The following is a 13,725-nucleotide window of genomic DNA, read 5'->3' on the forward strand; positions in this document are numbered from 1 at the left end:
CCTTAACATCTAAGCAAAGCCCTTAGTAAACTGTCATTTTTTGTAGAAGCTTATTAGTGTGTTTGCAAAACATCGCATGAAACTAAGCACAGATGTGTCAAAAATTTATGGCAACTTTTCCAAACCATGAAATGTGAATTAGACAGTGATGGTGATAGAGGATCATAGGAGGACAAACAGGGAAACACAAAACGTGACCTTCATTTGGTGCATGAGACAAAATTATTCAACAAACTGTAATGATGGGAATGTCTGTCAGAGTATGGCGAGCCTGAACTCGACATAGCAAACTCAAAAAATCCCAGGAAGGCGTCATTATCCTCCATGCATGCTTTCACTGAGATAAGCCAAATCGAAGCTTATCTGGAATGGCATTAATGAGGATCAATTTGGAAAATAAAGAGGCTGGGGATGCATATTTAAATAGGAGCAGCTGTTTTTCCAGTAATCCACATATTTCAAAGCAAATTAAAAGCATTTCATTTTGAAAGCCCCAAGGGATCACGCAACCGCATCTATTTGCGGTTAATGAACACGCCTGATGTAAATAACTGTGTGACAGGAAAAGTGACTCTACTGTGAATGGCTGGACACAGTGAGGAAAAAAAAGAAGATATACTGGAGATAAGTGGATATGATGTTCTTTAAATAGGCTGCTGTATCTGTGAGGCACACATCAAAACACACATCCAAGAAGCGCACGCATGCACACACACACACACACACACACACACATCCTGCAGTGAATTTGTTGGATGCATGCAGGAAATTGAAAGCGAACAACACTGTAAAAAATGGAAGAAACACCAGACAGGTTTGTATCTGGTGTTCACGTTAAGTTATTTTCACAGGTAAATTTTTGTAGACCAGCGGGATGAATTTATCACGCACGACCTCCTCTCTAATCTTAACGACCTTTCCATCACGACGCGGTGATGATTGACAGGTTGGTGCGCTCTCGTGCTCCCGAGGGCCCCAGGTACCCAGCAGACCTGATGCGAGGACACAATTAACCCCTGAAATGTCTGGCTCTGAAGGACAGCCGCCGGTGCGCTGCTGTAATTTACTGCGGAGGGCTTGTGTCGTTGAGGATTTCGCCAGATTTCGGACGCCAGGAGCCTGGTTTACTTGTGCACAAACAGGCAACTTTCAGTGGTAGCCCTCAGATTTCACTGCTTTAGAAAGCGTTCAGCTGCGTAAAATAATCAGTGTTGAAAGTTTGCGTCCTGGACACTGCAGACATCTCTCATTTCAACTCTAGTCTAATTTTGACAATTACCCCGGAGGAAAAACATTCACAGGACTAAAGCGTATTAAAACCTCGATCAAAGTGAGAAAATCTGTTTGTGACTGCTGTCCACTTATCTTAACTGACATGAATTTCTATCTAGATTTCTTGCTGGGCTGAAACGGAACATCTTGTTTGCTGCACAAACACAGGCAGTCTGTGTTTGTGCAGCAGAAGCTTCACTGCAACGTGCATTTGTGGTACGCTTTTCCAACACTAAAAACAAACTGACACACTTTCACAGCGGAAAAAAACAAACAAACAAACAAGAAAAAGATTAGATCCAATATAACGTAAAATAAACCAGGCATTTGCACCACACACTCACTGGCTTTCGGTGCTTTTGTAAAATCATCAAAATACTACATTTTAAAAGGATGCTACAAATATCACAGCAAATCCATATGTGAGGTATTTTATGAAAATACTGAAGTGACACCACATATGCAAACGTTAATATTCTCCCACGCTCATCGACATTTTTTTCTTTATCCCGCGTAAATAAGCTGTCTCTTACCTCGGCGTTTTCAGAAGGCACTTTGCGCCTGCCATTCTCTCAAAAATGGCCAAACTGTCCTCAACCAGTGTGATTATTTCCTCTGTGGGGGTAAGGGGGCAGAGGAACAGGGAGAGATACAGCAAAACGCCTAACTGTCCTCGGGACACTCTCCGGTCCAGATGCGCATCCCCTACCGATCACTGAAGGAATCCCAGACTGCTTCTCCGTGGCTGGAGGACTGTGATGGACTGAACCCCGCGGTATCAGCAGCAGCAGCAGAAGCGGCAGCACACCACTGCCTGCTCTGCGCGTCTGTCCGCCAAATGCCGAGTGCAGGCGCGGGAGGCTCCGCGAGGATCAAACGTAATGAGCTGCACGACGCAGGCAAGGGCATGGATATGGGCAGTGCGCGCGCCTGTCGACGCACATTCACGTGTACTACAAACAGAAGTACGCGCACACGTACGCACTTGTTTTGCTACCAAGGCAGTATATGATCCCAAGTGAAACCTCTTCCACTGTGTGAGTTGTAACTGAGGGCCAATTAAAGTCACATCTCTGAAGGCTGAGTAAGATCAGCGTGTATATGACACTGAAAACGCACAGGCAACAGCAGCCGTGACACAGGGAACTGAGACAGGCTGCATACATAGTAAATATAAGCTAAAGACTGTTCTCAGTCACATGGTCTGTGAAGATGAGAGGAAACCCTAGCTTTGGCAGGACACTACAGACCCGCTTTCAGCTGCCTTGTTGTTTGGGCAGGTGCTCTACGTCTCCACCCAACTCAAGGTCAGTGCAAAAGATTTCATGGTCGACCCGCAGACTTCATAACAGAAGTGGTGGACGTAGAGCCCGTGTCTGAAAAGTGAGGACAAATCTGCACTCCTTCTAATGGCCACTTTGTCCTGTGGTAACTGTGGGTAAAGTGACACTGAAAGACATCTGAGCCCACTGGAGCATGATCATCTTGTTTGCAGAGTCCTGTGGTTACGTACAGTCCCTACCAGTGTTAGCACAGCAATACTGATATGCTTCCACATTACTGCGATTTCTTGCAACTTAGCAGATTGATGCATGTTTCTGCTACTAATATCAAATCATGCGGACATATTTATCACTCTTGTTGTTTAGTTTGTCTTTCATTTAGTATTGACCTCCTGGAGGCACTACAACCAGCTGTAAACATGACTATGACACCTAAACGTAAGTTGATATGGAGGGCCAGCACATATCAGCAGCCACAGAGCAACACAAGCATTCAATATTCACTTTCTTTTTACTTTTGTTTCTGTCCTCCACCAACTCCTGAGGGAAATACCTGGCTCTGTAGCTGCTAAATGTCCACCTCTGTTCACGAGCTACTCGCTAACTTTGTCTGTCACGGAGTGCACATGTTATCAAACCTGTTCACAGTGTGTTGCCGGCTGTGTCTCGAAACAAGGCTGATGAGAGTGAAGCAAAGAAGAACAATGAGGTGAAAGATGCTGAAGCTCTCCATAAGACTTTTATTTGAAAAAAAAAATCATAATATTGTAGCTTTAAAGTTGTATTTTACATGTTTTTGTATTGTTATGTCAGTTAACTGATGAGCTACATAGCTGTCAGTTTTCTGTGAAAAAATAACACTTTGGTAGCCAGAATGTTAATGAAGTGTCAGTACACAAATAATGAATGACTTCCATGAACACCCCCTCAAGAAGAGACAATTTTTCATATATTTAAAAGTAACAGCAAACATCATTTTACTGGCACTCGACTGAGCTGACAACCAGAGTAAAAGATAAGGAATGCAAAAAGCCTAAAACACATATAAGTACATATCAGATTGCCACTTTTCCACCCTCATTTCTGTCACTTTAGCAGCAATAGGGGGGCCTTGAGAGTAATATCTGTGTCATCTGTGTCCTCTGTGTCTGATGGTTGCAGCAAAATATCCCTTCTTGGTCGATTAGGGAGGTCACCAAATAATCAGGAGGGGGTGAAAGGAGCTATGACCTTCAGTTCTCTATTATCCTACTGAGACTGTGCAGGGCAATGAAGTGGTGGGCAGAAAATGGTGGACTTTCAGGAGAGTACAGAGAAAGCAGGGGTCCTGGTGAGAACTGTGTGTCTGTGAGTGAGTGAGTGAGGGTAGGTAAAGTAGGCAAAGTGTATGTCTTCAGCTTGCTGAAAGGATCATTTCTGCCAAAGGGAATGCTTATTTTCAGCATGCACTCTTATCTCAAAGAGGATAGATTTTTACATGCTGTCGTCAGCTACCACGTTATTTCTCTCCCTCTAGATGCCACTTGGTTTCATTCAGCAAAGCAGCAAGCAGCAAAATGCCACCGCCGGTAAGGACTCAGGCTCAGTAAATAAGGTGTTACCAGGTGAACTACGAGGACGACACTTCAGCAGAATATTTTCTATAAGATGGTTACAATAAGGTGCTAAAGAAGGAAAATGTATTGATATATCTGTGTTAACATTTTAAAAATACTCAAGTGAATACCCATACAGCTACACGTCATCACACCACAATAGACGGACAAGGAGTAACTGAAATGAAACGAGGAAAAAAACTTCACTCTCAACACAGCACAAGTGAAAAAATGCTGCTTGTAACACACTGAATTATCAACATTTTCAATTTCACAGACCTGTAAGTCTCAGAATCCTTTTCAGATAAACTGAATTGCTTGCCTTTACTCTGTATGAGTGTAAATACTAAAACCTAACTACTAACACTAACACTAACAACTTCTAGCTTTTGTCAGGTGTGCTCGAACAGGAGGAGAAACTAGCTGGGCTTTCAGATCGCTGAGCAGATTTTCTTTGTAAGCATGTTGTCACACTGTACAGACTGCATCTACACCAGGCCTGATCGATTCCAAATGTGCTGTTGCTGATCCAGTCGCTCTCCAATTCCAGTGCACACCTGGCATTAACACGGATTTTTACTCATCCATATGCAGATTTCATTGTAATGCAAGGTGTCAATGGGGTCACCGTGTGTTGTCACCACTAACAAGTGTGAATGAGCCATAGATCCTCCCATATGACTTCACCTTGCCTTCGCTTCTTGCTGAAAGTAAAAGTCTCCTGACAACTCTGTGTGACATTCATGCATTTAACATTCAGGCTCAGCATGATGGTTTCAAGTTTTCAACACTAAATCATTCCAGCAAAAGATCACAGGGCTTCAAACTGGTTAGAAACTGTTTTCAACAGTCGCATAGCAACAGTGAAACAGTTTTTGTGTTTTTTCAAAGGAGCCAACAGATGGATAATAAACAACCGAGTAAGGGCTAACGGAGAAGAAATACAACACAAGCTGTTGCACATGAAGGTGCACAAATGAGACGCAGCACTAACAGGAGTCAAACTTCCCTGATGTTGAGTCTGACACACACACTGTAAATACGATGCTCCAGCCTTTCCACTTTTTCAATCTTTATATCACTTCTTCTTAAATTCTTCTCCTCCTCCTCTTCCCTTTTCTATCCTCTTTCTTCTTTTTCTTCATTCTCTCTGTCACCACTCTACACACATCTCCAGAGACTTTTCAGGAAGGGGGGAACTAATCCATTGCACACGTTCCTAAAATAAAAGATGGAAGGACAACTAAAGTGGAGATGAAAGCGCAGACTGCTCTCACAAGCTGAGAGGAGACATCTGAGGGAGGTGGGAGAAGCTGGAGTACAGGCTCTCTCACTGCCAAAAACTCAGTCTCACAGGGGCTATTTTTAATGTACTTACTGACTACAAAACAGAAACATGTCAAGTCAGCGGATGAACGTGGGGAGACGCGAAGGTGTTACAGTGAATCTGAGCAGTTGTGATGTGTAAAGATAATTACACAGCATCAGGAATGCAAAGGGTCAACGACGTCCTGGGGGGAATTTTAACATGTTGTGTGGTCTTTACATGTCATGTTGTGTAGACATGTAAAGACCGTCAGTGTTCTGATGACATTTAATCAACAAACTCTTAAACTGGATGTAAATTTCAGAATAGGGCAATTAAAAAATACTCATACTCAGAAAACAGATATTGAAAAGTTACTGCAGTCTGCAAAGTTCTGCGCATGAGGATAAACCCAGCGTGAGTATTATGGGACGGTGAAGACAATCCTGTCTTCTGGCTGGCATTATGTGAGGCATCAACTGGCTTGATGTTAAGCCACAATTTGCCTCAGTCAAGAAATGTGGAGAAGCGGGAAAGACTAGGGATCACCCCACTCACAGTTATTGAAAAAAAATGGGATTCTAAACATTTAAACTCACTTTTAGGAGGTTAAATAGCTGCAAAGGTTTCAGCTGAGAACTTAGTTACTTAAGACTTTCATGAACGCAGACTACGCAGTCCATAGTTGGTATTTTTTCCATCAACAACCATTTAATGTGTCTATATCCTTTAATTACCTTTTCATTGTTGGTAGTAGTTTTCATAGTTACTGGCAGTATCCACCATTCACACACACTTGCTGGTAAAAACAGTAACCATGGGTGTGTGTAATGACAATGAAATGACAATGTGAAAACAAAGTGAAAGGAGTCTCACACAGTGATCAGCCTACACAGAATTATCACCCAAATCTGCATCTCCCCCCGAGAGTCATAACCATAGCACAGGGCTTTTAATGTGTACAGCAGCCGTGATGACACAGGTCTCCTAACCTTAATGATGTAGTTTTTAAAGTCTTAAAGTAAATCTTGTTTAGGAGTGTCTGATCAAAAACTGCTTCCATGCGTAAAGATAATATTTATCTGATATAAACATCTCCAGCTAGAAGTCAGGGTTAGGTTGCAACCTCTCTCCTTACTGATGGTTATTTGCTGAGGATCAGTCAAATCCTCCACACTTTTGGAAGACGTCTTCAAAGACTATATCTGTGGGTAAGGAAGACCAAACTGCTCTAGACTGGACTACAACAACTATATGAAATCAGAGAAGAGACAGGAGGCCTCAGTCACTGAACCATAAATGTCTGAAACCTTTTAAAAGCTGCTACACCAGTGGGTGGTTCCTCAGATGAAGCACTTATAGCTGCCATGGCCAGCAGCGATCACTGACCCAACCAGTCAGAGCAAAAGACCGAACAACCATTGTAAAATAGTGTTCCTCCTGCAGGAATAAGTGAGTAAATGACATGATGACATGATGATAGACTTGTGCGCTCGGAGAGGACACACTAACAGCACAAGAAGGGTCATTTAGTGAGGGGTGATGACATATTAGCTATCACGTCAAGAGCGTGGCAACACACTCGACCGTGGCTCAGCTCGGGCTTCTTGCAGGAATCATGGCATGGCACAGGACACATTCTAGCTATAAAGACCAGGTCAGAACACAGCAATCTGGCACCACATTATTACAAACATTAAGGCAGCAAAACAGATGCAACCACACCAGTATTTTTCACACAAACTTGAGATGCACACATACGTCACTACAGTGCAAGGTAGCTATAAACAGGAAAATACAGTATTTACTAGCTGACTTTAAGTTCTTGGAAGCAATTAGAGGTAATGGCCTTGTTAATCAGAGTAATCACAGCCTCCTGCTCACCTCAGTTATCTCAGATTTATTTTTGTTTAACCTTTCCATCTATCTTCCTTTCCACCTGTGCTCTCATCATAATGGAAACGTATGATTAGGAGACCTGATCATTATGATCGCATGAAAAGGTTAATGATAGACGGACTCATTGGTTTTGCTTCTGACAGTGACATCAATTATTATTAGAGCTTTGGCCCTCTTTTCAGTGTACGTAGAGAACAAAAACAAAACACGGGAAAACAATATGCAGTGCATAGTATTAAGGAGACAGGATGGCGGGATGGAGGGTTTCAGGGCAAAGTGGTGGAACTGGTGCAGTAAAGGAGGAATTGATGAAGGCCACCACCAGGAGAGGTGGTGATAGCAGTAAAGAGATGCACTGTACTACAGTAGGAGTTGGTGGTGGTGACAGATTGTGGTTCCGGTCTGCTGCTGGGAGGATGCCAGCAGGCTTGGGACAGACGCAGCCAGTGGCCTTGTTCGAGCCAAGTCAGTGACAAGCGTTCTGGCTAATGATATGATAAGTTTGATGCTGATGAGAATATTGGTACTTGCTCATATATATACTGTATATAAGGAGAAACTCCTTCAGGTGACCTTGATTTAGCCTTAGTGGAAGCAATATCTACAAACAAAAATTTGATGTTCAGAAGCTGGAAAAGATATCACAATGTCTCCTTGTTGTCATATATTGAGTATTTAACTGCAACATCACCGCAGTCCGAGTCCAGACTTCAGTGTCAGATCACTAAGCTGTACAACTCATTGAAAACCTGAGCAGTAGGTTGAATTGATTTCCCCAAGACTCAGTATAATCTCTTTCTGTCTATCTGGGTTTCTCTCCCTCTTTCTGCTTTGTCCTGGCTCCACTCCTCCTCCCTTCTCTTGCTCTGGATGTGCCGTAAATCTCTCTTCCACTCACTCTATCCATCACAGTGGCTTGGCAATTGATTAGCGTCTGCCCACCCTAATCTTCCTCCGCATGGTGGAGATATGGCTCCCCGATTTTTTTTAGACCCTTTAATCTTGTGGGGAGGAAAACAGAAGTGGACAAAGATGGGAACACATGGACAATTAAAACACACTGTGTTGTTAGAGATATCAATTTGATGACATTTTGGTTCTTGTTTGACCTTAAATGTCATCTGATAGTCATGTGATTGGATGGTAAGAAAAATGAGATTGTCATTATAATTAAAAGCCTGGAATAAAATGCTTCCTCAACATTTAATCATTTTTTAACCTGTACAATTGCAGTGTAATGATAGCTCTCTTATCTAACAGTGCCTCACTTTATTTAAAGTCACTACATGTGTCAGATAGGCATGATGTAAATTGTTTTTCTAAAAGTTAGGTCACTGAGAAATTACATTTTTCATTTTCATGTGTGTGTGGTTCCTGAAAGCAGATTCAGTGTTTACTGAATAACAAACATTAAATGTTACATGATAAATATGAGATCCAGTGGAAAATTAATGTAATAAAGACTGCCTTACAAAACAAGCTGTTTCTGTTACTTTTTTTTCATCTGAATACTTCAAACAGTCTAATTCAATGCATTACATGACCTAAAAAAGTGAATTAACACCTCTTTTACAGTGAAAATGATCTGATTTCTTTGTTAATTGTTAATAGGTCAGCATGAGGTGGCCACTGAGGGTAGAAACCTGTTTGCTCATTATTGGTCTTTGCGGTAAGGTGCATGCATCAGCAGCCATTGGTTGAACGGACACAAACATAAGAGGCAACACTGCTGACATGAAGAGAGAACTTAATTAACATTCACAATTAACATAACTAACAAATGGACTACCAGGTGCTTTGACTTCACAATTCAATTACTGCTTCTTACTGGCAACAGGCTCAGTAAAGGTCAAGGCCATGGCATAATTATGGAGCACTATGCACTATAACAGCTCAGAGGATTATTGAGAGACAAAAGGCTCTCTTGGAAAGGTTAACTATGCCGTCTGTGGTAGCGTTCAATAAGCACAGTTAAAGAAGGCAGCGTTTGTCTAATTAAGAGGCTGTAAAACGTAAGCCTCTAAGCACGAGGGAAATGTGGCACTGATGGAGATAATTACTGTGGAGTACTGGATCTCTCTGAGCTAACAGCACAGGAAACCGAAGTCCTGGTGATTTAATCGTCGTGATACTCCATCCACTCCTTACATGTTAAGAAATGTTCTTTTATACATGATAAAATCAACATTTTTGTGTTTTTCACTTTCCCAGTTTTTTAACGGATCTAGAAATAATGACATTGATGTTATTCACATGTTGTATTAGGTGCTATTTAGCAAGTGCAACATGCTAACGTGCTAAACCAAGATGGCAAACACAGTAAACATTATATGTGATAAACATCAGCATGTTAACATTGCCATAGTCAGCAAGTTAGCTTGCTGACCTTTGCATTAAACTGAAAGCACTGCTGTGTCTCAGTGGAAGTAGAGCCTCACAAAGCTCCTAGCATGCTCTTAGATGTTTGTCTTTACTGTCTAAGATCAGTGCTAATACCTCACATTGTCCCTATGTAAAACAACCCAAATCGTACTTGTTACTTGTTACTTTGATGTCTTCTGCTGTTGAAGTGCAGTTCAATTCTCATGAAGGCACTCAGTAAAAATAGCCGCAGGATGCAATGCTGTTTAGCAGCCAACTTGGGGTCCCAGATAAAAGGCTTTACAATCTGAAATTGTGTGATGTATAATGACAACAATCCAGGCATGAGCTGAATCACTCATTACTTGAACAAACAACAAAAAATCCACACTTGACCCTGATGAAAATGGACGCCTGTAAGGTAGAGTACAAACTTGGGGGGGAGGGGGTGGGGGTGTAATGAAGCATCACGTGGCACAGAACAAAGGATCTGGAGGTGAAGTTGGGTCAGGGTGAGAGCAAGAACTGGATCTGGATTTACAAGTTAATTATCAGACGCAAAGGTAATCTATTCATGTCTGAGGGTTTCATGATCCAGTCTCAAAGCACAATGGCTAGAGATTAAACCACGATCGCTTCGTCTTACTTTTCTGCATGCATGCATGCATTCATACACATACACACAGAGTAAGGTGCGCATGCAGCCGCACACCTGAAATTTGACCAACCGTCAGATCAATAACTTGACCATAACTTACCATATACCTTATTTCTAAAGCCTACTCAGTTACATGTGCACTGAAAAAAAAGACACAGTACTCCACCTTCAGACACGAGAAGTGATTTATAATTCATTGCAACCTATCAAATCAGTGATCACTTACGACCACAATAGACAGCAGCAATCATAATGATGGCTGCTGCTGCCTTTGGTACATAAACAATGTGCCAATGACTGCCTTTGAGTGAGTTACGACGGGTCTGGAAGAGGCATTAGTGGTAAAGATTTCCACAGTTTAAAAATTCATGAAGAAATGGAAAAGCTGTGAATAGTGCAGGAGGGGTGTAAACAGTATGATCAATGCTTGATCTTTGGGGAGCTAAATTTAGCCCTGCCTTACACTCCATCCCACTAGCCTGGTTTATCAATGTCATTTATCAAAATCTGTGACAGGCTGGACGTTGCAGCTGCAGTTAAAAAGGGCCTTTCTGGCTGCTCAAGAGGCATGAAATCACCTGGTGAGGGTGGGGATAACACAGGTGAATAAACTCCGGGTAGGAATATTAATCTTACAGAAACATCTGTCCTGAGAGAGGGAGCTGCTGCTGACTCATTCCCTCATCCTGTCCCACTCCTTACTGCTTCATCACACATCCAACCTCTTTCCTCAGCACCATTTGTTTCTGCACCCTTTGCTTGTTTTTTCTTTGTTCCCATCTGAAACGGTCTGCTAATGTGCTTTCATGTTTCAGTAAACACCTATTGGGTATACAGTACTCAGTCTTGTCACAGAAGTGGGACAAGGGTAAACCGTGGAGACCTTTTTGTATTATTATAACATTAGCTCTGCTGTAGTTTGTTCAAAACACATCAGATGGAGATAGCTTTGTCAGTACTTCTTCTGTCTTTCATTATTTGTCTTGCCAAGCTAGATTTGTATCCTTAAAAACATAGGTACAATGGAAATATAACACACACACACACACACACAGTGGTGTAGGTAATTGTCTATGACAAAGACTAGTTTTGTCTGCAAATTTTTTGTGAATTTTAGTTTGAAATTCTGAGGTTACTTTTTAATTAAGCGGCATCACATTAACACGTGGATACTAGATGTGATTTAATTTGGAAGACAAAGATGAGAGTAAAAACTGAAAGCACACCCTCACATTTACTGCTGGTCTTTTTCAAAACATATTTCACAAAACATTTGGGTCCGAATGACCTTCACATCACACAAGTTCTATGTATAAGTAGTTGCCTAATAGATTATGTAACCAGGGGAGCGCCTATGTTGGATGAGAGTGAAAACCTGAATAATTCAGGCAGACCAAACCTTCACAGGCTGATGGAAAACATTGGGAATTACTGGGCAAGATTTTTATCTACAAGTACCTACATGATACTGCATCAGCTTGGGCTGTGCTTTAATGTGTCTTTTGATAAAAAAACAAAAGACATGACACACCTTTACTCCAGTTTGGCATATTTCAGCCTTGTCTGCTATAATTATATTTATATACTTATATTTGTTTAGAATATATACATATATATATATTACAATCAACATAAACGCAAATAGTCCTGCTAGCAAAACATTCACAAACAACATATTTCATTCATTTTCCTGGCAATATACAGTACACTTGTGTTGAGTTTTTTGGCTATGTTTGGAGACATAAGACTTAACATTTTTACTTTTTTTGGTACTGACCAAACCATGATCTTCAGATCACCAGTGACCATTATCCAATTATGATTAGTATTTAAATGTTAAATTATTTATACCCTACATTTATCCCACATTACCTTTCTTTGAAAAACAAAACAGTTTGAGACACTTTGTATGCCACACATTTAAGTATATAATATATAATCTAATCTACCATGATGAAAATCAATGGAATCAGAATTTTGACAACTTAGTAAAAAAAAGGAAAGAAAAATGGTGAAGCTTTGTAGCATCTCCTATAAATTGCGTGCTCAACCTAGTGGAAAGACAGCAAACACTGAATGAAAATACTCACTGTACACACTGTAGGATGGCCCTCCTCCACCTCTCCGCTGCTCTCCCTGCTTCCTTTTTCAGCTCGCTGGAGGCGACTGAGTGCTCCTAATCAGCAATCATTTTAAAGGTCATGAGTGAGACGACTGTGGGAGAGGCTGCGGGTTGTAAGCTAACAGTTTGTCTCAGTCAACTGGTGCACTGAGCTGGGACTTCCTCAGCTGTAGTTTAGCTAAATTGGCTTGAGACGCCCTTCACTGCTGCAGCTTTTATTATAAATAAAAGTGGGTAGAACATTATGTCAGTTCTCTCAGCACAACAGGTCTTCAGGCCTTAGTTACTGTCCAGGAAAATATCTGATGGAAATAATAAAATGACTAATGCCTGAATTCCATTTAGGTGAATCTTGGCATTGTGCATGCTGGTTGAGCTTCATGGCTTACTGGGACATTTACTGCCCCTGTGAAGCACTTAGTAACATAGATTTGCTAGTGCTATATAAATTAAGATTATTATTATTTTATTAGTACTAAAACAGAGCCATCATTAAGCACTTTTCTTACTATGGTAAGTCAAAACGTCTATTCTGTTGTGATGAAGTATGCTAATATTTGGTATTAGTGTCAACCGAGCAGCTATATTACATACTACAGCTCATACAGTGTTATAGTTCCAAATTTTGAGAAATAGCGTTAAATGAGAAGATCAATGCCACTCTCATATTCTCATATCAAACTGCTTGTAAAAATGGGCTATACAAATAAAGTTGACTTGACTTGACTTGACTCTCATATGAACAGTATCAGTCTTCTCATCTAACGCCTTCACTTCTCACTGCAGTGAAGCTGCTTTGTTTGTTTGATCAAACTAAATCCTTTAAATATTTCTTAGACTTTGTTTATACTGCATTTTTTCAGAGTGCATTTAATTCATATAATCAGAATGCCTTCATAACCATGTAGAGTCTGGCTGGTCTCAGAGCCAGTGTGTATGCAGAGAAATGCTCGGACAGATGGCTGAAGCCAGACTTACTCAGATGTCCCACTGTCTGCAACCACAATGATGCCTCCTTCAGTATCAATACAACAGTGTCCATCTGATCTCTACAACCACACAGCATCTGCTGAAGCATTCTGGTCTGTGTGTTGTTGTGCGTAGGTCACTATATGTTTACGTAGTGTGTCCTCATATCTCGTTTGTGTTGACTGTGCATGAGTGTACAATGTCTATACAATATGTCAATGTTTGTGCATACAAGTATACAAAGATGCCATATGTTCCTT

At 41.1% G+C, this 13,725-nt stretch overlaps 1 protein-coding gene across 4 annotated transcripts in view; it reads right to left on the reverse strand.

The window, feature by feature from the left end:
- The window catches only part of LOC124059013 (SPHK1 interactor, AKAP domain containing), a 107,331-nt gene that overhangs the window by 26,311 nt on the left and 67,295 nt on the right, over positions 1 to 13,725 (reverse strand). Inside the window, exon 1 of one of the 4 annotated variants that reach the window (XM_046388704.1) lies at positions 1,806 to 2,161. The exons of the other annotated variants lie outside the window; for them this stretch is intronic. Within the exon in view, the coding sequence (XP_046244660.1) occupies positions 1,806 to 1,840 (35 nt within the window). The 5' untranslated portion in view covers positions 1,841 to 2,161. Of the gene's footprint in view, positions 1 to 1,805; positions 2,162 to 13,725 lie in introns of those variants that run through there. 4 annotated transcript variants of the gene reach the window in all.

The sequence above is a fragment of the Scatophagus argus genome, chromosome 5, assembly GCF_020382885.2.
Source record: "Scatophagus argus isolate fScaArg1 chromosome 5, fScaArg1.pri, whole genome shotgun sequence".
NCBI lineage: Eukaryota > Metazoa > Chordata > Actinopteri > Scatophagidae > Scatophagus > Scatophagus argus.